This window comes from Uloborus diversus, chromosome 8 (assembly GCF_026930045.1).
Source record: "Uloborus diversus isolate 005 chromosome 8, Udiv.v.3.1, whole genome shotgun sequence".
NCBI lineage: Eukaryota > Metazoa > Arthropoda > Arachnida > Araneae > Uloboridae > Uloborus > Uloborus diversus.
Genome location: NC_072738.1, coordinates 106998851 through 107023740, shown reverse-complemented (window position 1 = coordinate 107023740; position 24890 = coordinate 106998851). Strand labels below are relative to the sequence as shown.

General features: G+C 33.3%; 1 protein-coding gene across 1 annotated transcript in view; it reads right to left on the bottom strand.

Annotated features, from left to right (window-relative positions):
• The window catches only part of LOC129228529 (smoothened homolog), a 41620-nt gene that overhangs the window by 9900 nt on the left and 6830 nt on the right, over positions 1-24890 (bottom strand). The window contains exons 4-10 of the mRNA XM_054863209.1: positions 22200-22372; positions 21373-21586; positions 13197-13320; positions 11817-11897; positions 11015-11123; positions 7013-7207; positions 2723-2862 (exon numbers count right to left, since the gene is read on the bottom strand). Coding sequence (XP_054719184.1) covers positions 2723-2862; positions 7013-7207; positions 11015-11123; positions 11817-11897; positions 13197-13320; positions 21373-21586; positions 22200-22372 — 1036 coding nt within the window. The remainder of the gene's footprint in view (positions 1-2722; positions 2863-7012; positions 7208-11014; positions 11124-11816; positions 11898-13196; positions 13321-21372; positions 21587-22199; positions 22373-24890) is intronic.

The window sequence follows — 24890 nt, the reverse complement described above, 5'->3', positions numbered from 1 at the left end:
TGCTTCAAGTTTGTAAACTTAATCTTATTTACAGAAAAAAAAGCAGCATCAAAACCAAACTTCTTCAAAACCTTTGCTGCTTGATGAGTGACTTTTGGATAGTAAGGCAAAACAATATATTGGAAGATTTGAAAGTAGAAACCATGCCGGAACAAGAGGGTTTAATTAGCTTATTATAAATTGAATCAATAATGCCAAGAGAGTAAGTAACCAAGATCAAAAGACACAGCTTTAAGATAAGAGAGCTCAGCGTTAAAAGAATTGGAAGAACAGATATTCAAAGCGCAGAACACAAAAGCCTTAAATGAGGCCAACTTTTGGTTTGGGGAATGAGAAGAGCATTTGTGAGGAGGAAGTGTAACAGCAAAAGGCTTATGAAACACCAAAGTCATAAATTCAACATTACTTTTAGTAATAAAAATGTCTAAAAAAAAGAAAGAGAACTTTTTTCTCTTATCTTAAAGCTTTGGCTTTTGATTGTGATTACTCTCCTAGCATTGTTGATTCGATTTATAATAAGCTAATTAAGCCCTCTCATTTTGGCATGGTTTCTGCTTCCAAAGCTGTCAATACTATTGTTTTGCCTTTTTTTTCTGAAAGTACGTCATCAAGTAGCAAAGGTTTGAAGAAGTGTGCTTTTGATACTGCTTTTTCTCTTGTGAATAAGATTTAGTTTACAAACTTGAAGCATTCCATTGATTGCCATAGCGACTGTGGTATTTACAGTATCTCCTGCATGGTTATGTTGGTCAGACTAAACATGCGCTCAAGTGCTGCCTGAAAAAGCATGAAAATTATGCTAAACATAAAGAACATGCTTGTTTTTCCATCCCTCAGCATTGTTGGACTTCTGGCCACTGTTTTGATTTTTCATCAGCCAAAATTATTTTTAAATGTTCCTTGGTCTATTAACCTGATTTTTGGGAAGCTTACAATAGTTGGAATAATTCTCATTCTCTAGTCAATGATTTTTCCAGCACTCCATTTTTTCCTGATATTTGGAAGCAATTTTCATAATTTGCTTATTTGGGTTGTTTGTTTTCTCCCACTCTCTTTGTTTCAAGGTTCTGATTGGTAGTCTCCCCTCTGCTGCACTCCTCGGGGTTGACCTGTTGCTTGCTGATTGGTTGGTTGTTTCTCGTCTTGTGCCGTGAGTTCCTATTGGTTGGCAAATTTGGTTGTTGATGTAGTAGTTGCTTATCCTCCAGTAGTCTGACAAAGTCAGACGAGGTTCAGACCGTTGACCCTGAGAAAATCGAGGATATGTTTAGGAGAGGCCTGCTCGGTTTTACATTTAGTGCGGACCTCGTAGATTTTATTGCCCTTGAAAAATGAGAGACCCTTTATGTGGCCGCTCGCTAGACTTGAGATTGCAGTTCTAGAAGCTCTGTCACAATTGATGGTCAAGAAAGAGCCTGCTTTTTACTTGTGTACCAGTGATGGCAGGGAGGAATCCTCCACTCATCCAATATTTCAGTATTTATTCTGAACTGATGTTCAAGATAGGTGAACGATGAAGAGGAAGGATAGGTTGTGGTTGCAGCCCTCCTTGGCCAGTTCGTACGCTCTCTCATGGCAAATTTGGTATAAATATGGGTGTCCACATGGTTGACGTCAGTTCTCTCACAACTTTCTGGCTGTGTCATGAGCTTTTTGCACTAATGAAGATACTCCATTGTAGCCTTGAAATAGCTATTTGCTGTATTTTCTTGATAATTTGTGTTTTATTTACATTGTTTTTTCAATTTAATTTACATTGTAGCACAAAGCTTATTTTATCATTTTTCATTTCAATGATAAACACTATTTAGGGGGAGGAGGGTTAAAGGACCACTGAAATTATTAAAAACTGAAGTCTCAAAAAGAAGTTTAAAAGGATCTTTAGTGATGTAGGTGGCAGAGGAGCTTCAGGGGGTGCCCATCCTCAGAATATCTTTTGAAACTGAAGTCTTTAAAACGCAGTTGTAGGCCCCAGGTTTAGTTGCAAAAGAAAAAAAGGTGGAGTTCAGAAACTTCTCTTCAGCAATTTTCTAAAATTAAAGTTCTAAAAACAGTTTCAGAGGCTCTCTCTCCTTGGTAGTATTAATAGGGCTCTTCCTTCACAGGAGTTTTTCAAAGAAGTTTTAAAAACAAGGTTGTTGGATATTTTAGTAATGTTAAAGGAAGGAGAGGGTACAATGTTTCTCCTGCAGCAGTTTTTCAAAATGTTTCAAAACACAATTTTAAGACGGTTTTTGAAGATGTTAGAGAAGAGGAGGGGGGGGGGGAGGTCACCAGTCATTTTTTAAAACTCTCTTGAAATGTACTTTTAGAAGAACTTTAATGATGTTGGGGAGGGGAGTTTCGGAGCTGTCATACTTGTTTATCCATTTAGTTTTTTTAAAAATGGCTTGTCATAGGTTTCTACAACACACTGAATACTTTTTTATTCTTAAAAAATGTTTGAAACCTACTTTTTGATGGTCTTAAGTTATGCAATTCTATCATTCATTTGAAAGAAGAAATCATTGGCCATCGGCCGTCTTTGAACAACTGGCATCGACCCGTTGGCCAAAAAATGTCCTTGATTGTGCCCTAGACAATATGTTGAAAAAAGATCCCTTATGTATATTTTATAGGTTGTGCAATAAAAATAAAAAATCTGGTTTATATTTAATTTGCCCTTGTACAATAGCATGCCATCTTGTCAATGCTGGTGATACATTAATGAAGTCAAATTTACCAATAGGATCTTCATGTGTGCTATTAAGGCTGAAGGAAAGATGCCCTTGGTTGAATGCTTCCCTTCTTGTATTATATGCTTTTGCTACTATCTGGTGTCGCTTCACCTTAAAGGTAGTCTTTTCAGCAGGTGCACAAAGCCTGAAAAATACATAATGTATCAGTAAACATAAAAATATGCAAGAACCAGTTCGACATGAAAACTGTAATACATTTTCTCAGATGACTTTTCATCCTAAAGCTCATACTGCATTGCATTAAAAAGGGAATGCCTTGAAATCCCGAAACATGTGTCTGCAGTAATCTGCACAGTAATCAAGAGTTTACTGTACTATTCATTGGCAAATAAGTATTAATTGGCAATAAGATCATCCTGCTCATAAGGGCACATTTTTGAATCCCAGACTGGTGATATTATATTGAGGTCTGCCTGTAATAGTGATGTGGATCGGGTAAATACCCAGTGGGTAGGTAAATATTTCTTGGGTATTTACCCAAGGCCTGGGTAAATACCCAAAAACTGGGTATTTTACAAAAAAAATGCAAAAAGTGAATGGAATATTTTTTTAAAATCTAAATATGAAATAATTGGTAAAACTGAAACATACATATGTATTATACAGTTTATAATATTTTTTATTGAAAGACTTGATGAAATTATGAAAGAAACATATCGTGTGCAAAGAATCTTTCTTTTCAGTGTCATATTTGGAGACGTATAAGCAATTCAATGATGAACTCAAGCATTTCAAAATCATAATCTAGGTTAGTCATATCCAAAATGAAAAAAAAAAAAAAAAAAGAAGAAGGAGGGACGTTTGGAAGAATAAACTGAGAAGTTATTGAGACACCATGATATTATTTATTTATTTTATTGCTGTTTAGGTGATAACGTGGCAAATATAGAAACAGTTTTCACATTAATAAGCAAAAATAAATCAAAATATTGTTTTCGTTGCCTTGCTCATTTGCACTTGCTGCCCAGTACTTCATGATTCAAACTATTTTTAATACACACAATTAGTGATGTAGGGTGGGAAGGTAAATATTTTTTTGGGTATTTATCCGAAAGCAGGGTAAATAAATCCCTTAGTAGTTGTAGTTGTGCATTTTGCAAAAAAAAAAAAAATAGGTGGTATCAAAAGGTGATGAATTTCTTTTTAAAACATAAACAGGGGTAGAAGTGACCGACTTGTCACATATAGGACATTTTTCACAAAAAATATAGGACAAATATATTACACATTATATGAATAATTTTGCTATGAAAAAAGAAATACATATCATATATTATTTAGTTATTCTTATCAATGATTTCGTTTTAAAAAAATTTCAAAAAAATTATAGCTTACATCTGAAATAACTTTCCTGCAGTTGAAAGAAATATTTTTGAAAAAACAGTGTACTTAAAAGACTTAATAACTAAACAAAATTCGAACAAAGATAAATTTTATTTTTTCTTTCCCACTTATGACCCAAGTACTAATTCCACTGCTCTTTGATTTTATATCTAAACTGAACACTTTACCACTTGTATTAAGAACAAACAGAGCTTGAGAAGGATCCTTCTGACGTTTTTCAGAGTTTTTTTTTTATGCTTAAATGTTTCAGCATGCAGCCTCAACTGCGAAAATCCACTATTGCTTATGGGCACTGAACAGTTGCAAAAACGGCAAAAAGCGGTAAAATCATCTTTTCCTTTAGTGCACTATGCACCAAAATTTGTATAATTAATGTCCTCCTGATTCAACCATTCCACACGAAATTTAGTTGAGCGATGCAATTTCGCCATTATAATTCCACTTATTACCACAAACTACGTTTTAACATCATAAGGAACTAACATTCCACAAAAAAAAAAAAGATTGCAAAAAGAAGATTAGAACATTCCGATCAGAAAATGCACTGAACACAAAATATACCAATACATGAACGAAAACCATGATGGAAAACAAAACAAATGACTGTTGCCCCCCCCCCCCCAAACACAAAATTCTAAAACCAACTTCAGATTTAGCTCTCAAAACTCCATCCACTATAGAGAGACGTCACATTGCTGTAGCCAATGAGTGAAGATGCCTGTCGTAGGATTTAGTCAGTTGAGTTTTTTAATTTGAAATTTGTTTGGGCACATATTTTCAACGAAAAATCCAATGTCAGAAAGTTTATTTACTGTTCCTTTTAAAAGATATATTGGGTAAAAAACGGGAATATAGGAAATATAGGACATTTTTGAAAAATATAGGAAATATAGGACGATTTTGATGTTTTTTTGAAAATATAGGAAATATAGGATATATAGGACTACTTCGACCCTGCATAAACCGTAAAATGAAAGATTAAAAATATAAAAATTTATATATTATAATTTTTTTCTAATTAAAGGCTTAGTAAAATCTTATCAAAAAAATCAAAACTGTCAGAATTTAAAATGAACTATTCTAAAACTTAAATAGGATGACAGGAAAATTTAAAAGAGAATTTTGATATAGTTTTCCTGAATTTGTTTTTGCCGGTGGTTAAATGATTATTTCCACCCCAGGCATTTGTATACATATGCATTACATTCTCTCCCCATTTTTATTTTTTCAAAATTTGGCTGCCGCTTCAAATATGCATTTTTTGGATTTGTAGTGCATTTGCCTAACTATCCATTTGTGTTGCGTTGTAGTTCTGGTACGAAAAAACTTTGAGATTTCCAATGCTGATGAGTTCAATCTCAAAGCAGTTTTTCTTTTTCTTTGGCTTTGTTTATAATTCATTTTATTCCTCCCCCTTTCTTAAATGTTTAATTCCTTTTTTGTTACTTGCCATTATATATATGCAGAATACGTCTGAACACTTGAACTAGGTTTGGAGGAAATTTCTGCAAAAGTTATAGGAAAATAAACAGTAATAATAAATTGAGCAACATTTCGTGACATTTTGATGTCATGCAGGGACATATTACTGGGTTATAAAAGACAAGGACCTTAAAAAATTGATGTTTGCTTTTTTTGCAACCAGTTAAGCATTTTATTTTTTGTAGAATGGCTTTTTATATCTGAAATTTGGCTATCAACATTGATTAGGCATATCCAACACATCTAATGTGGATATCATATTAGATTGTTAAATTGTTTCACACAATTGTTCTTTAAATATGTGATCAAAATACAACTTTTGAGCAAAAAATTTATTGTTTTGTATATGGTTGTTCATATATATACATAGTGGAATACATACAGAAAAGTATTTTAGTTGAATATAAATTTTTGAAATAAATAACCGGGTAAATACCCATTTTGGGTATTTACCCGGGTATATACCCTGGGTATTTACCCCTAAAAATAAATACCCGGGTATTTTACATCACTAGCCTGTAATAATAAATTCCAAACTAATCACACAACTTTAACTATTCAACCTAAATCTGATTTTCAAATTTGAAACCTAGCATTTATCGATGACTGAAAAAAATATTTCTCTTAAAAAGAAAACACACGGTTCAACTGTATAGAAAATGCATAAGGTTGCTTAAATTTCTCAGGAATTGCAGAATCAATCTTCTTTAAATCAAGAAATACTGTACATACTCACAAACAGGTTGGTCCCTGTTCTTTTAGGAGGAAAGTAAAGAAAAATCGAAAACTCTCTCGCGTATGAGTCAAGCCCCAACTTTCTGGAGAGAAAAAACTCGAGAATGTTCTGCTGTGATTTTTGAAAATAAACCTTCAAAAAGGAGGAAAATGAAATGTAATGAACATTCTTACACTCCTCCCTATTTCACTTTTGAACAAAACGTTTCCATTTCTGTTATCGTGATTTTTGTTAAGCGTTCGTTTTCATGATTATAATTTATAAGTTGATGCTTACACTTTGATTCAATGCCAATTAAAATTTACTGCAGCCATTTTGCATTATTCTTTTTTTTAAATGAGCGTTCACTTCAATGCAATCAACAAGTGGAAAAATTTGCAGATATGCCATTTCTGACCCTTTTCACATGGTCGGTCTTTTACTGTAATCATTCAATCTTCGTTTCATAATTAGACAGTGTAAAAGTATAGCAGAATATATAAGCATTTATGCTTTTAACCTTTGTTAAAAGAGGAGGCCGAAAATCACGGAAGTGTCGACGTTTTTGAGTGTTTTTTTCCCCAAGAATTGCTTGGAGAAAATTTTCAGAAATTTTGGCTTGCATATAAGTTGATCTCAGAATTTTTAATGTCATTTTTTGAATGAAATTTCTGCACTTATACACAAGTATGTACACATGCATTATATGTTACATGGTAAAAACAAAGTTTACCTATTCCTAAACTGCTTCCAGTATTCGTAAGATTGTTTTGTCCAGACAAAAACTGTCATTAAGCCTCCAAAACCAAAAAAACACATCATGTGGAGACGAATCCATACAATATTGGGCCTGCTTTTCAGCTCACACTTCATGCTTGCCGACTCACCCATAATTGAAAGTGTTTGTGCAGAGTTCATGGCCAGACATCTGTAAATGACACACAACTTAGCATAAAATAATTTCCCAGAAATATGTTTCCAAAATTCAAATAAATAAATAAATGATACAAGAGAGAGAGAAAAATGGAAATGGAATGTGAGGCAAAGTGAAATAATAAAGATAAATTACCTTTTTCAAAATGAAATTATTTGAATTTTGTTTGGAAAATTACATTATGTAAAGAAAGAACAATAATAATTGAACATTACATTGAAACATTTTTTATCATTTTTTGGCAGTAAACCTTTAGAAAGAAAAAGGGAAATTTTTCAATTTTTTTTTTTATTATTATTATGTGGCAAAGGAAAAAATAAAATATTTTTCCAATGAAACACTTCCTATTTGAATAATTAAATATATTTTTGATCAAAAGAATGAGTTAACAAAAGAATGAGTGAAAAATAAAATAATTATTAAATCAAAAAAAAAAATGAGTGAATAAAATCCTTACTAATACAGTGAAACCTATATAAGTTGACCACTACTTAAGTGGTCAATTTAAACAGGTGTCAACTTATAAAGGTTGAATTATATGATATAGATCTGATTCTGTGCTTGAAAATAGTGGTCAACTTAGACAAGCGGTCAACTTACAAGAGTGGCCAACTTTACAGGTTTTACTGTATTACAAATGCGAAAGTGAGTTAGTTTGTTCGTTGTTAGGGCGTCAGTAAATATATTTTCAAGCCGTAACTACTCAACCCATCATCATAAAATTTTGCATACACATTGAAGAATAGAAGGGGGTGAAGAATAGAAGATTGGGTAACTTTCATCAAGAAAAACTAACCGCATTGTAGGAATTTTAGTTTTACGATCCAAAAATAGCATTAAATGGTTCTTTCTACCTGAAATAAAGTATAGTCTCGATTTTAGTCTCGTTCCAAAGCCTGTAAAACATTTCTCTGAGAAGATTTTCTTCCTGCAGATTTAAAAACTCCTAGCATCAAAATTGACCAGAAAATTAGTTATAAGCATTTTTAAGTCAGAGAAAATCAATTTCAAACCGGAAATTTATTGCCTGAAAGAGCTCAGTTTTAATTAGCATCAAAAAAATCATTGAGAAGAAAGATTTGTTGCTATTTTTTTCTCAAATGTGAACAAGTAAAATTCTTTCTTTTGCTTTGATTCTTTTTTTTTGCAATCCGGGTAATTAATATTTTCCCCTTTTGGCTATTTTTCCACAATTTATTAATTTTTTGCACTACCGGCAAAAGATAAAGATCTCAGCAATATTTATAAAGACTTTTACTATTCACTTTAATCTAATTGATACTTTAGATTTTCAGTCAACATTGCTTAAGAATGGTTGATGCTGAGATGTTATTTAAGAGACTAATGGAGACTTTTTAAAAGGGAAATTTTTTGAAGCAATTGTTCCAAATCTGAAGATGATTAAAAGAGAGAATGTTGATATTTGAATATTTTTTTTCTCATTCTAAAAGGAGTTTTTGGAACTATTTTCCTTATTTAGATATTTTTAAAGAGATTGTTGATGGTATTTGAAAACTGTAACCCTTATTCTAACAGGGACTTTTAGAAACTGATGTCCTTATCATAATAGGGAAATTTAGGGATTGTTTTTCTGTTTCTAATAGAGAGTTAAGAGAACTATTGTCCCCATTATAATAGGAAATTTTCAGAACTGTTGGGGATTTTTAAGGACTGCTGTCCTTAGTCAAGGATTTTTTACGGACTAATGTGGAGATTCTATTAGGGCTTTTTGAGGACTGTTCTCCCGCATCTAATAAGGATTTATAGGGTTTGCTGACAATATTGTGGGGCTCTTGCCTTTATTTAAATGACCCTTTCAGCAAAATTTCTCTTTATTCATCTAGGTATTGGAATATTTAGGGGAGTGTTAACTTTAATCACTAAGTGTTCTCATTTGAACGGGCATTTTTAGTGACTAATGTCCAAATTTAAATAGGGATTTTTAGGGATTGTTGTCATTACTCTGACAGGAAATTTTATAATCTTTTCTTTTTTTTTAATTTATTTAAGCTAGATTGTTGGACACGCCTTACTTGGCATAATTTTTATTTTTAATCTACAGCGGGAAAGGCCGGGAGACTCAGTTAGTAGTGAAGAAATTAGAAAATAGGTGGACTGAATAAATAACTTGTGCAAATAAGCAAAATATTACTAAATTATAGAGGAAAGTGTTTCAATATCAATTACGCTAATTTTTCTTTTAAAAACCACTAGAAATTACTTCCAAAAATTTTGAATTTAGGAACTAGAGAGAGTAAAATATCTATAAATTGTACACTCCGCCCTGTTTATTTTCTAATTAGAAAAAAATGCACTACAGATTTTTTTCGTGAGTAAATAAGTTCATGATTTAAAAAGTTATCAAGATTTGTATAGGAACAAAAGAAGAAATAAGAAGAAAGATAGAGAAATGAAAACTATAAGAGCACAAAAGAGTTTGACAACTTTTTAGTAAAACCAAAAACAGAACATGTTCAGAAGATTCTTTCAAATGCTGATAAGTTTGAGATCTTTTAATATAATACAGATATTTAACATAAATATTATATTAGAGATAGATTTAAATAGCTTTGGAGATATATTTCAATAAACTTTGTAAAGGGCTCCAGAACAACAAACGTGAGCAGTTAAGATGTCAACTCATCAAAGCTAGTCAGAGTAGAAAAAGCCTTTCTGACAGGAAACAAAAGAAATGGAGTGAACTTAGCAGAAAAACTACCCAAGAAAATGAACGTCCTAGTATTAGAACTTGATAAAAGTTCTAAACAATGCCAACAGCACAACCACAGGACAGTCTGCAATCAAACGTCATCACCGCCAACGGTTCAAATGCTAGAACAAACAAAGAAACAGCAAATATGCTTGTAAAGCATTATGAAGACTCCCAACTAAACTAGAATACTCAGCAGAAGACAGGCGAGTCTACAAGAGTATAAATCTCTCCCCCCCCCCCCCCCCGACTACGCCGTTAATCCCACTCCCACTCAAAGACAAAAAGAACTTGATAGAAATATACACAACCAAGATATTAAAGAAAAGCGCTTTGAAGAGCATCCCTCTCTCTGGTTCCAAACTAACGTGTAGCAACTTGACAGATATAGGTGCTAATAGACCATTGAGCATTGCAAAACGTCAATTTTGTACGTTTAAAAAGTCTGTTTCAAATTTGCGGTTCCTAGTAATATGTTTTGTTCTTCAGCTCAGGGCTTGAATCAGGTTTAGCCTAGGACGTTTCCCTAAAATAGAAACCTTCATATCTGCTGTTCTAATTAATTGAGAAAGTTGGAAAAAGCTTTATTTCATGCAGAAAAAAAAAATCTTTTTTGAATGACATCAAATGTAAAGGGGTGTGAGAAATCTGTCATTCGTTCCTGTGAAATTTTAGCGTAAAAAAATTACTTACATAAAATTTAATTACTTAAAAAATAAAACCCCAGGTGCACACCCCCGGGGCTTGAAGTAGTTTATACGAAATTTCAAGGCTGTAGGTGCTATGGGGTCTCGTGGACGCAGGCCCGCCACAAACTAACTTCTTTCACTTTACTTTTTTTAATACATGAAGATATTTATTTTTTGAAAAACCAAGAAAGTAAAACATACAACACATTTAGTACAGTAAAACCCTTCCTAACGGACACCCCTCTTATGCAGACAATCTTTAATTTCCCCATTCCAAAGCAGATAACATTATTAAACCCCTGTACGGCGAACACCCCTCTATTGCAGACAAAAATATTTGTCCCGTTAGAGCCGCATTAGAGAGGTTTTACTGTCTTTATATTCTAAATAATTTATACTCACACAATATATTCTCTGAGACTGTCATCCCACTCCTTTTGATTGAAAAACTCGTAAAGATGAAAAACAAAGGTTCCAACAATAAAAAGCACCATAAATACAGTAAAAATGCCTATAAAAAATAGTGGAAATAAATTGTAAGTAAAATCTAGCATTTTTCAAAAACTAAAAGCAATTTTAAATATTTTATGGGACTTTTCTGTTATAGGTACACTTCACTTGGCGCAATTGAAATTTTGGAAAATATTTTTTGTTTTATTAATTACTGCCATATTTACTGAAAGTTACATAGAAACTACATTATTTTGCATTTTTAATGAAATTTAAAGAAAAATAAGTCATTAAACAAGACTAAAAGTTCTATTAACAAGAATAACTTTTCATATAAAAAAACTTACCAACAAAATGTAAATAATTTGCCAATTCAAAAAAAAAAGAAAAATAAGCTCTTACATAACATGAAAAGTTTGATCAAAATAATCCATCAATTAAATGAAACAACAATAAAAGCCCCATAAAAATGTTAATCTGCCAAATGATAAATGAATAGATGATAGACATTATGAAACATTCATAAGTTCTATTAATATTTATAAAAAATATTTAAGTTATTTAGAAAATAGAGAAGCAGACATGGCGGCGATATAAACATTAATTTTCAGTTTTTGCCAAGGTAGAAAGTTATCAAGTCAATAATAAAAGTGACGTACCTATAAAGGAAAAGTACAGATTATTATTTTATGCTTTAAAAGAAAAATTATCATTCTTTATAAATTTCAAAAGTATATCTTATTTAAGAACTCACCTATCTTTATGATTATTGGTTGTATCCGTTTGACTTGCGCTTTTGATCCATTCATTTTCAGCTTTATCAGAGTATAAAGAACTGAAATGGATGCAACATTTTTTTTTTTTTTTTAATTTTGTGAATACACCAAAATTTGAAACAAATAAAAGTCGATGAATAGCAGCAAAAGAATGTCAGAATTATTTATAACACAAAATATTTTTGAAAAAATAAAATAAAACGGTCTCCAAAACAACAGCTACAAATTGCTCTAAACAGTAATATATATATATACATAATTTTCTTTTTTGAACTCCATCGATACTCCTTTGAACATATATCTTGAAGTTAGAAAAAAGAGATAGGGGAAAGTGTGTAACCAATTTTTGTTTGCATTTTTGATGAAAACCAGCCAAAATTAAGAACTAAACATTTATATTGTTACACAGGTATGTTGTTATCAATGTAATACATGAAGAACTTGGATCCATTAAAATTTACATTTGGAATTAAATTATGGTTAAGGATGATTTTATCTATTGCTTTTGCACCAACACCGTAACCCTAAAAATATTTAGCTTTATTTACATTTTTATGTACACAATAAGTTCAATGCAAGCCAAATATTTTTAATATGGTAATATGAACAAATATTATAAATATATTTCTCTATAAATGAACTGGAAACACAATGAAGATTATAAAAAATATATACACTAGAGATGAGCCAAGCAGAAATAAAACACACATATCTGATAAAAAGTTACAACTCAACCTAACATTTTATTCACCTTTTGCAATGTTCTCGCATTTACATTAAAATGTTTGCCAATCTGTAAAACGCCTTACATATACTAATTTGATATTTTTTTCAAATTGGTTTTCACTACTTATCTGTTTGGACTGCCTAACTCAAGCCTTTGTGTTAAGCTCGTTAAGACAGATTTACATCGCCAAATTGATTGAGGAAAGTTAATTCTAAAATAAGTGATGCTTTTTTTTCTACATTAAAAAGTTTTTGTTCACGACTCCCAAAAAAATTCCTTAATTGGCAAATTTTGTCTGATGATTTGGAAAATTACGAGATTGTAACGTTGCATTTTGTTTTAATGATACCATTTGTGTCCTCATTAAGTGTAAGTATGAGTGAATGCTCGTATCTTTTGTTTGGCAGAACTTTAAATTTTACCCGGTAATTACAACTTTCCCCCCTCCTAAAAATGTTCATGGCATCCCAAGCTGAGTAAAAAAAGGAAACAAACCACTGCCATTATTTACAACACTTTTATGATACACTTGATAAAAATCCGAAATTTAGGAGAAAATATGCAATAAATATAGAAATTTCTGCACTAAAACAGATTTTTACACAATCTATTATACATTCCAGTTAATTACCTGAACAGAGACAGACTAAACCAATTAGTGCGGCAAGCCCAACAGGAACAAGAAGAAAAATTATTCTCATGTTACTATTACTGTAACCAACAAAACATATCCCGCTTATGGAATCACCTTGAACCTGAAAGAAAAATTGTTAAATCACAAACTGTAAAATTCAAAGCAAACATGACTAAATATTAAATTCTTAAACATATAACAAACATTTCGGCTTTTGTAGCTTTCAATTTCAAAGGAAATGTACACTAGGGTGGAGGGAAAAAAACAAAATCAAGAAATATGTAAAGCCTACATGTGGAAAAGTTGCCTCTTACCAAGCCTATTTATCATACAAAATTTCAGCTAAATCAAATATCTTTAGCTTCCCATTTGACATTCAATTTTATTTAGCCAGATTTTTCGCCAAACTGGTGAAAATGGAATGACAAAATATAATTATCTCTCAGTTGAAACTACAAATGGTTGAAATTAAACTCTTGAGAAATAAATACTGAATATATAGTTAGTTGAATTACCTAGGCAATTGCGAAATTGCTTCCAAACATGTATTAAGCGCAATAACTGCACATGCTCTAATAGAGCAATTTTTTTGTGTTCACTGGCATCAACTGTGTTCTTTGTTCTAGTTGGCTGTCTCTCTCTTTTAAAGTACATAGTTAATTTAGTTTGATTAATTTCAAACCATTAAAATTATTACTTCAAATGTAAATGAAGACGCTTTTTTTTACATATAAACTTGAAAGTAAAAAAACACAATTATAAGTCAACTTTTTTCTTCAGCATCGTAAATGGGAATTTAACTTCCAAATGTAGCACAGGATGATGACTACGATAGATCAGCGTCAATTCTTATCAATGCTGGTTTGAAAGATATATGAGTTTGGCAAGAATTCATCTTTGGTATGCTGATCTCTTTTAGTCTCCTAATCCGAAGAAAGATATTTTTTCATTGTAAAGGGTTCAAAGCAGGGCTTCAGGGCTAGTAAGAAGATTTTCATATTTAGATTATGGTGCCAGGCTTAAAAGTCAAAATGTGTACAGCCTGGAGCAAAGGATAGTCAGATGAGACATGATTCAGTTGGTTAAATTTATCAATATTCAAGATATTAATGGGTTAAATATTTGCATTCATCAATGGATATACAGATCATTGCTAAAGATTACTTGTCTCCAGTTGGAAGAATGTGAAGTTCAAGAATAATCTTCCAGAGGTAGATTGGTTTAAGTCATTTTTGAATTGACTTAAAAAAGAGCTTTTACGAAGTATATGTCAAAATATGTCCCGATTAACCTTTTAAACGCCGTAATTCAAATTTTCAATTTTTACTCTTAATTTTTTGCTTAAATGTCTCAATTTACCTCCAGTATAGCTAACCTAAACATGTTTTGGCGAAAAAAAATTTTTAAATAGGAATTTCAGGATGTTCCCATTTGGGAACATTGGCGTTTTGAATGAAGTAAACGGGAGGATTGATCTCGAAACTTTATTACTTCGAAATGGATGAAAAAATATGAATATTTTTGTTTATTTTACATACTATTATACTTTTCTCTTCTGAATGACACTTTTTCTTCCTTATTGTCCATGGTATTGGGGGAAGCAATATGAGCGGAGTCTCGTTTCACATTCAATGCCCGTTTTCGCACGTTCTTCTGACAAACCGTACAACGTCTCTGAGTGAAGGGGACAAGATAATGGTTATCTGTTTTTAAATTCAGAACAGGAAGATGTGATTTAGGTTCAGGTCTGCTTGACACCTTCACTGAGAGTTAATATGATATCAGCTAGATGTTGCATATAATCCAGAGGAAGTATTTTGAAAAATAACTGCAGGAGATCCATTGCCTGAAGCTCAGGGAATTTTCCAGTCAATTTTGCGAGTATTTTTCCCGGAAGATTTTCTTCCAACTTAGCATATTTTTTCCACCTGGGATAGGTTTCTTGTTTCCGCTTCTTTGCTTCTGGAGTCGAGCATGAGGTTGTGTTTCCCTTTTGATATCCTGAATTGTGAAGCTGATCATCTGAACTATTTGAACCTGTATCTTCATCGCTAAGCATCAAGTCAACATGGCCGCAGACATCTTTAGGATAAACTTCATTTAAGGCTTCATCATTTATGTGTTCTTCATCACTCAGACTCGCGTGTTTATCAGGCAATAAAATACAAAGATCATGCTTGTGTTCGTCATCAAGTTCGCTATTGAATAAGCTGTGGAAATAATCTAACGCAGCATCTAACGTTAAAAACTTGCGAGGCATCTCTAGATTGCTGTTTATACGGATTGATAGTTCAAAAACACTAAATAGATTAAAACTACATTATTCTGAGTCTAAAAACAAAATCGTTGGTACGTATGAGACTCGCTAAAAGAAACAGAACGCACGTGAGCCGAGTAATGAAATGAAATGATGAAGTGAGACTGGTCAAAGTTCATAAAAGGCCCTTATCTTTATCTACCCGTCAGTCACGAGATACATTTTAAAAGTGTGAAACACATACAATTCATAGAAAGTGAGTAGGGTAGAAAACAAGAATTCCAACCCCGAAAACGCAATTTGCTTATAATAGAGAGAATGCATGAAGGCGGGTGTGAAGGTTATATTTACAATAGAATAGTGGTGTGAAGGGCCAGCTGATTGATAAAAAATGTATGTTCGTGAATGAAAGAACCGAGCACGCATATTCAACACAGAACAGATCTTCCACAACAAAATATTCGAAATAAAGAGGAATCACACTCAAATTCCGCGATTGACTAAAATCCCCCTCAAATACTATACTCTAAACGCCGATGTTCCCAAATGGGAACGTGTCGGTTCTTATGAAAAACGCTCACAAGAAATAATAATTGGAAACATTTTGTTAAGTTGAAATAAAATATATGCCCTCTGGCTACTAAATAACGCCAATAAAATATTTCTTACATCTTTTTCTTTAAAAGCAGATACAAAAAAACTTAGACAAATTCTAAGTTCAGAAATTCAGTAAATTTGACTTTAATTTCAAGATAAAGGTTAAACGTACTTTAAAAATTAAGAACACTTAAAATAAATTCATACTGTTATGTGTCATTTCAGAAAATATGACAAGTCTAAACAAATAATTAGGTTACTAAAAAAATTCACAAAAAAATGTTCCCATTTGGGAACATCGGCAGGTAAAAGGTTAAGAGCCAAGTGGAAGTCCTAAGTCTATATCTGCTTATTTCAATCATTAACGTGAATCCTTGCATACCGTTCCATCCAAAAACACCCTTAACTACGATGAAATTGATCTCAGTGATTCAAATTAATGTATCCTGAAAGCTGTATGAATAGCTCCAAAGGAAGTATTTCTCAAATCTTTGCTAATATTATTGCTGCTGAACTACTACCTTGCACATTAGGGTGGCCCTTATTTTTCAACTTTCGAAAAAGTTAGCTCCCAACCCCCTATTTTGTTCCAATGGACAAAAAAATGATGTGTTCAAAATATTAGCTCAATCGGGAAAGTTTAAGGGGTGCCGCAACAAGCATGAAATTATCAAATTTTCTCCAAAAAAGGAATTTTTCAAATCTTTTCAAGTTAAAAAAAAAAGCATCTCGCATATTTACATTTTTGACGTACCTATATCTTCTTACAGGTGTTATTTTGCTCTAACTGGTTTTTCAGAGACTTTCTATGTCTTTCCCCCTTTTTCCTCTGACGTCTTTTGTGGCATCAAAGCTTTTTGACCAAGACACCATTCACTACTCATGACGCGTTCTTGCTACTGCAATTGTTTCTACATCAATCTTATGAAAATTTCCCTGTCAACTTTTTAATTGAGTTATTTTTGTAGTCACACTTAATTTTATGAGTAATTTTTAAACTAATTAAAAATATAATTTGAGTATTATCATATATATCAGGATTAGGACCATGATAGTAAATATAATGTTTGTATTATTAATCAAATCCTATTTTTTTTCCCAAATGATTGGATAAACTTAAATTAACTCTATTTTTATTATGTGCTTCGTTTGATTATTTTCTAACTAAGTATAACCTTGTCTTTGTTCATTACCATCATTACCATTCCATCGTTTATTATTCCAATACATGAAACAAATCAATTGTCGAGCCGAGAACATGTTTCATTTTTACGGTAGTTTGCTGCTTTGATATGATAAAGACTGCTGCTTTTTAATCCCAAGTTTTAAATAGAGTCACAATACATATGATCTACATCTATTTAGAAGAAAATTTGATGAATTGTACAAAATAAGAGTTCCAATTGAAACATCTTTTAGGCGAACATCAGTCCTCTCTCTGTCCAGTATATCTCCCATCCCCCTTAACCGTTTCCCACCATCCCCTTCCGAAGAAGACCCCACATTTGGTCAGAGGTCAAAAGTCAAGCGGGGGTGAGAGACGACCTTGGGTGAGCGTTGGAGCAGCTGCCCACAATAGAGCCCCTAGGGGCCTTAGCCCCCAAGAGTGCTGCTGGTAACTTGCGCCTGACTTTCGTGTCGTTATCAACTCGGACTTGCAAAATGGCATCAACCTCTTCCGGTAGCTCATTAAACAAGTTGAGAAAAGATTTCTACATTGATCTTGTTGGCAACATTTCTAATCAAATTGTTGGAGCAAAGCTACCATCGAATAGACAAGTCTTGAGCGTCTTTTTTTACAATATAAAAGTTGTAAATATGACAAAAAAAGAAAGTGCAACATTAGTGATTCAAGAAGTATCTGTTTTTTGGCAAAAGGCAAGAATTCCCACTAAAAGAACGGATCACTGCGTTGACAAGTTAGTCAAACTCCATGATGAATGGAAACATTTGCAGAAAAGTTTTTCGAGAACTTCAGGGAAAGCAAAAATGAGAAGAGATTCTTTTGAAGAAATTATGGACGATCTCTTCGATATTGCTCATGCAAATGCTTTAGAAGACATCAAAATTGAAGAAGATAGGAAATTTCTAATTCTTCAGCGCCAAAAAGGAAGACCGGGCTCCATGGTTGGTGTTGACCTAAAATTAACACAAAAAGAAGAAAGGAAATCAAAGAAAAACAGAACAGAAGTTGCCCGAAAGAAACGAACTTATGAAGAAATGGAACGACAATTAGTCGACACATCTTATGATATAGTTTCAAGCAACCCAAGCAGTGACGGTTTTGACGACAGTAGCAGCCCTTCTTCTGTCATTGATAAACAATTACCAGAAACTGATATAGACACACTTGAGAGTACGGACAGTACGACTTACGCAGAAACTAGAGGTACATTGCATTTTTTTACTCCTCGTCTATCTGAAGTTTTTGATAGATGTAAAAACACAGATAGAAATGGAATTTACATACTGGTAGCTGCTGCAGAAGCATTTGGACTTGATACTAAAGACCTGATCATTAATCGAACTTCTCTTCAACGCCTCCGAAAGAAATTTAGAGAAGAAAGACATGCGGAAATTCAGAAAAAATTTAATTTAAATGATTGCCAAGAGCTTGTCTTACACTGGGATGGAAAATTGCTCCCAACACTTGCAGGAGTCGAAAAAACTGACAGACTGGCAATAATAGTAACTTTCCAAGGCAAGGAGCAAATGTTGGGAGTTCCTGAAATCCCATCCTCATCAGGAGAAGAACAAGCCATGGCTATTTATGAAGCAGTTGAAAAGTGGGGATTAAACGATAAAATTCAAGCACTTTGCTGTGATACAACAGCCAGCAACACAGGCCGAATAAATGGTGCCTGTATTAATCTAGAAAAATTGTTTGATCGTGATCTGCTGTACCTTCCTTGTCGTCATCACATTTTTGAGTTAGTTTTAAAGGGATGTTTTGACTCTCTAATGAGTGCAACTTCTGGTCCAGACATGCCACTTTTCAAAAGATTTAAAGAAACTTGGACAAAACTCGACAAAAAAAATTATACCACTGGTAGCAATGAAGTACCTCATGATATTCGTGCAACCATGCTCGAATTTCTTGATCAACACCTTTCAGCTCGGAAACAACAGCGCGATGATTACCGAGAACTGTTGGAATTAAGTATGATATTTCTTGGTGGGATTCCAAAGTGTGGAATATCATTTCGTAAGCCAGGAGCTGTAAGTCATGCTAGGTGGATGTCAAAGTCCATTTATGCACTCAATATTTACTTATTTCAGGATCAGTTTCCCTTATCTGAAAGGGAGAAGAACTCTTTAAGAAGAATATGTATTTTTCTTGCTCGAGTCTACGTTCGATCTTGGTTTCTCTCCCCGGAAGCAGTTAAAGCTCCATATCACGATTTCCTATTTATGCGTCAACTGATCGATTACCAGGATATTGATACAGAAATCAGTATTGTTGCTCTCAAAAAATTTTCAAAACATCTCTGGTACTTAGCTCCTGAAACTATGGCTCTATCCTTATTTGATGATAATGTTCCAACCTCGGTTAAGAGAAACATGGCACAAATTATGTTGGAAGCAGATAAAGATGAAGAATCGCAAGAAGCAGAAAACCAACAAAAGAGATACATTCCACATCAAAACAATTTTTCTAAGTTTATTAACAACGAATTTTCATCTTTTGTGACACCTGTTACAAAACATTTCCTCACCCGATTTTCTGTAAGTTCTGATTTTCTCAACAAAGACCCTTCAACTTGGAAAGATGACCCTGGTTACACAAGTGGAAAGGAAAAACTTGATAAAATAATTGTTGTGAATGATGCTGCAGAAAGAGGGGTCAAACTAATTCAGGAATACAACAATATTCTTACAAAAGATGAAAATGAAAAACAATTTGTTTTACAAATTGTTGCTGAAGATCGCAAAAGATACCCTACTGCTACTAAATCCTCACTTAGGAAAAAATAATGTTGAACATTCGCTTGTTCCCGCTGTGTTTTGGTTCTGTAGAAATTGTTTGTCATAATAAAATGTATTTATCCTCTAAAAGCTGTTGTGTTAGTAAAGAAAAATTAAATATTGTTAAAAAAGCACGAGATTTCTAGGATTTGCTGAACTTCAAGTCGTTTGCGGCACCCCTAGAAATTGTCCAAATGAAGAGAAATTTTACACAGCCTGCTTTATTATTCGTTGGAACACGATAAGAGGTTGGGAGCAATAAAATTTTAACTTTCGAAAAATACCCTATAGCTAAGGGCCACCCTATTGCACATGCAATATACCTTTTTTACATGCAATATACAAGTTTTTTTTTTCTTTTTTTCTAGCTTTTCCTGTACATTTCAATGTTTATATTCATTTCGTGCATTCCTTTGTTCAACAAATGTTTTTAATTAACAGACAGTGTGGTTTTATTAACCCCTAATAAAGTTGATTTTACCCAACAAAATATTTGAAGGCGTTTTCCTACGAAAAGTATGAGTGGTTACCCTTTTAGTGGGTTGACTTTGTCGGCCCAGTTTTTCATTTTTTTAAAAATATATCAAGTGAGTCAAAAATGAAATGCACAAGCGATCCCAATTCCATTTGCCTCCCTTAAACTGAAAATGTTCATTATTCAAATATTCTTGCAGCGAGTACAAAAAAAAAAGACTCAAAAATTGAAAACCGAGCGATGTCACCCCGATTTACAGTAATAGTTCTGATTTGCGGAGAGTGATATAATTTATCTCCCAATTAAGAGGTAAATTTCTTTTAAAGTAAAACCCATGTGTTAAATTTTGTTATCTTCTCATAAAATTTCCTTCTTTTTTCTTCTTAAAAAATTTCTTACAATCACAAGGTTTTGGGAGGGGTCATGCCCTCCCCCCCCCCCTTTAGATCTGCCCCTGCTTATGTGCATATAAGTGATTAAACCAGCCTTGAAAGAAAAGTCCTGCCCCATCCCCTTTGTGTATTTGGTGTAACAGATTGATATGTTGCAAAATAACCTGTGTGCATGATTTGCTTGCGTATGTGTGCAATTGGTTTGCAAAATATGAGTGATCATTTTCTAGTTTTTATATCAACTGTTATTGTTTTAGCTATAGTTTCAATGCAGGCAAATGTTATTGATCTTTTCAAGATCTATTTGCAAATACTGGCATCGTCTTCACTTAATGTGCAAGATTATCCAAGAATTCATTTATCCGTGGTTACCATGACACCCTATTCCGCAAATAATAGGGAATTTACTGCTTCACAAAGTCAATTCAAAACTAACAATTTTCACATAACAATTAAAAATGATTGAGCAAGAAAAAGAATACATACCCCTGTTGATGCTATAATACAAACAGTGAGAACAACAGGAATAGACCATGCAATTATATGCGCAATGCCAGCTTTTTTCTCCAAATACTCCTTAGGTGCACCAGATTGTCTGAATACATAATGCCAGGCTAACGTCAATATTACACACCAAACTATTGCAGCCATGAGCCAGTAGTACGTTAAGAAAAATGTGATTGTGCACCAACTAAAAGAGCTAAAAAACAAGAAACATAATGAAAATTAAGAACTGGTATTTAATAAAAATGAAAATTTTATATAAAAAAGAAAATGCCTGCACGATTTGCACGGTAATCTTATCAGAAAATTTAAGCTTCTATTACAGGTATTTTCCAATATTCATATATATAATAACCAAAATCACTGATCAAGTAATGCTCTGGCGTCACCAACAACGAAACTTGCGCCATAGTATGAGTGACAGAATTATTTCATTGTTGATGCACTAAAAATTCAGTAAGTAATTTTAATTTGATAATATTTTTTGGCAATGTTTGACATACAGGAAAATACTTTAGGGTTAAAATTTCAATTATCAAAATCATCACCAAACAAGCAATTGCTTCGTTCAAATGTAGAAGCAATCACCTGTCATAACTTGACGGGCGATTTTATCGTTTAATAGTTTTCAAGTTGCAAAGTTCTCAAATAAATGACGATTACAAAAAATACTTTTAATTTTTCATAGCCATTATTGGAAATTAGTAAATGACTTTTAATAATAACAGGAAACCATGCAATCCAAACAATTAAAGCAGTTGAAATACTTCTTAATACATCTTAAAATGAAATAAATACAAAATCAATACCTTGGCTCATGAAGACGAATAGTTCCATCAGGCAAACAAACAATTTTTTCCCTTGCTCCCGGATAAAATTGAATGAGCCAGCCAAGAGTTGCAAAAGTAATGCATAGATTTATGTAAAAAATTATGACGCTTGGATATTTGTTGGCAGCTTTCCAACTTATACAAAAAGTAGCCTGTAGGAAAAACAAAAATTGTCATTTCCAAATTATAATTACAAATGTGTTTTTTCTCACAAATTTTTTGTTTCTTAAACTATCAAGTTTAATTACAATCCCAGGAGCAAAAACAGCAAGACACAGAATATCGCAAATTCTGGATAAAGTCTGGAGACTATTTTTTGGTTTGGTGGAGAGTGGAGAGAAATAGAATTTTGAAAAATCAAAAATCTTCAGATTTCAGGAAATGCAGATTAGCACACTATTTTTGAAAATTTAAGCTCTGAGTAGCAATTTAGAAATGCGAAAAGAAAAAAAAAAGATGGTACATCAGCTATACCAATGCAAATAAGCAGGGGGTATACTGCCTTACTCAGCGCAAAAGTCATATCTGCATCTGAGTTTAAAATGAGAAATTGAAACGCGTGAAGTTGTGTTCCTCCATGTATTTGATTTCTCAGAATTATCCTCATATACATCTTCTTCTTCTTGCTTATCTCTCTGTTCTGAATCAGATCAGATCCATGAGGTTGTTCGCCTTAATCAACTTCAAGACAGAAGCAGGTCTCTTCAGTAGATCTTCGCGTACCAAACCAGCACAAAAAATCAGATGTTCTGCAGTGGCCTCTTCAGTATGACATTTGGTGCAAATTGGGAAAGTCCCATTACCATGGGAAAATCTGAGGGTTTTTAGATGACCTGTGCTCAGGCGAGCCAAAGCAGTTTGATCTCTCCTGTCACCCTCAAATCCAAGGGAAGCACCAGGACCCTCGAAAAAATACCATGGATGCTCAGGAGGACATCTCCAAGAGCTGTTTATAGCAGCCTTACATCTGGAGTATAGTTCAAGGTACGTCAGAGGATCCCCACTATTTTGAGTTATAGTAGAGCCCTCTTTTGCCAGTCCATCCGCAATATCGTTATATCTCAAATTCATATGAGATGGAATCCATTGTAAATGGAGGTCACGAGAACTGGACAGACTCTTGAGTTTTTTAACAATTCTTATACCCTTCTGATCTGCAATGATTCTCCAATTTTGCAAGTATTGGATTGAACTGCGGTTGTCTGATAGGATCCATGTCTCTCTAGGGAAACGTTGCTCAGCAATATAATCCAGAGCCATGTCAATGGCGATCAATTCGGAACAAAACACGGAGCAGTAATCAGTGTTTCTACGTTTAAGAGATATTTCTTCATCTCCAGACTTAACAACAACTCCACTTCCAGTGTTCCCTTCAATTCTGCTGCCGTCTGTGTAAATCAATACAGCCTCAGTAGGAATGCTATTAATCACTTCTAAAGCAACCTGTCTTAAGTATTCAGGATGTTGAGTTGTCTTATTTGTGTGGCTAAATAACTCTGTATGAAAATAAACCCCAGGCATCTGGTCCAATGGGGATTCGATGGGCTTTAAAGAATTGAATTCCACAGTATGTTTCAATACGTTTAACTTCTCAGCACTGATGAGAGGACTATTCCTTTTCAATCTTTGGTTAAGCTGCCATCCACATACAAAGTTTGCAGTACGATGTTGATCACGGTAACTCATGAGCTTGATGAAGTATTTTGTAAGGTTAGGAATACTTCTTAACCATAACGGCTGAAAATTAGCCTCATAGAGGATAATATCGGTTGGGGTGCTTTTTCCTAGACCTGTAATTAAACGTGCCGCACTCAGCTGTACCCTTTCTAGCTTTTCAAGATTTGTATCTGTTGCGACATGATATATTTGATATCCATATTCAAGAATAGGTCTAATTAAGGCAATATAAGTTATTTTCAGTGCTCTGGCGTCAGCGCCCCAATCGCAACCGGAGATGAACTTAAGTATATTGAGTCTCTTTCTAGCTTTAGTTACAATCAAATCAATGTGCTTGTTACACGTTATTTCAGGATCAAGTACGAAACCCAGATATTTGGGATTTCTCTCACATTGCAAGAGATAACCATTAAGATAGATTTTTGGACTCATTTATATAATAGCCAATTCACTGATCAAGAAATGCTTCTGACGTCAGCAACACTGAAACTTGTGCCATGGCATGATAATTTGATAATATGCTTTGGTAACGTTTAACATGCAGTGAAAGGCTTTATTCTGACAAGGCTGAATTGGATCCGGTAACTTAACTGCTTTACCGGTAGGACTGTATCATTTTAGGGAAATGAAGAAACAAAAAAGTGGTCAACAATTTAACTTGCATTGAAAATTCCCTTACTGCTTCATTTACATTGGTCATTGTGTCAGTGCATTTGATTCATTACAGAAGGGGATGGATGTCAATTGGTTTTACCAAGTCAAGCTTTTTGGATAACTTTGCTAATTTTATCTCTCACTTTGAAGAGGCATTTGAAAACTTGAGCAGTTTCAGTGGAAAACATTTAACACAAAGCTGAAGGGACCAAAAAACCATTTCATGATAAAAGAATTTCGTATCAAAAGATTTATATATAAGTGCACAGTATACAGTCCAGAATGCTATACCACTTTACATTAAACAATTTTTCATGTTAAGCATTTTTGTGTAAACGT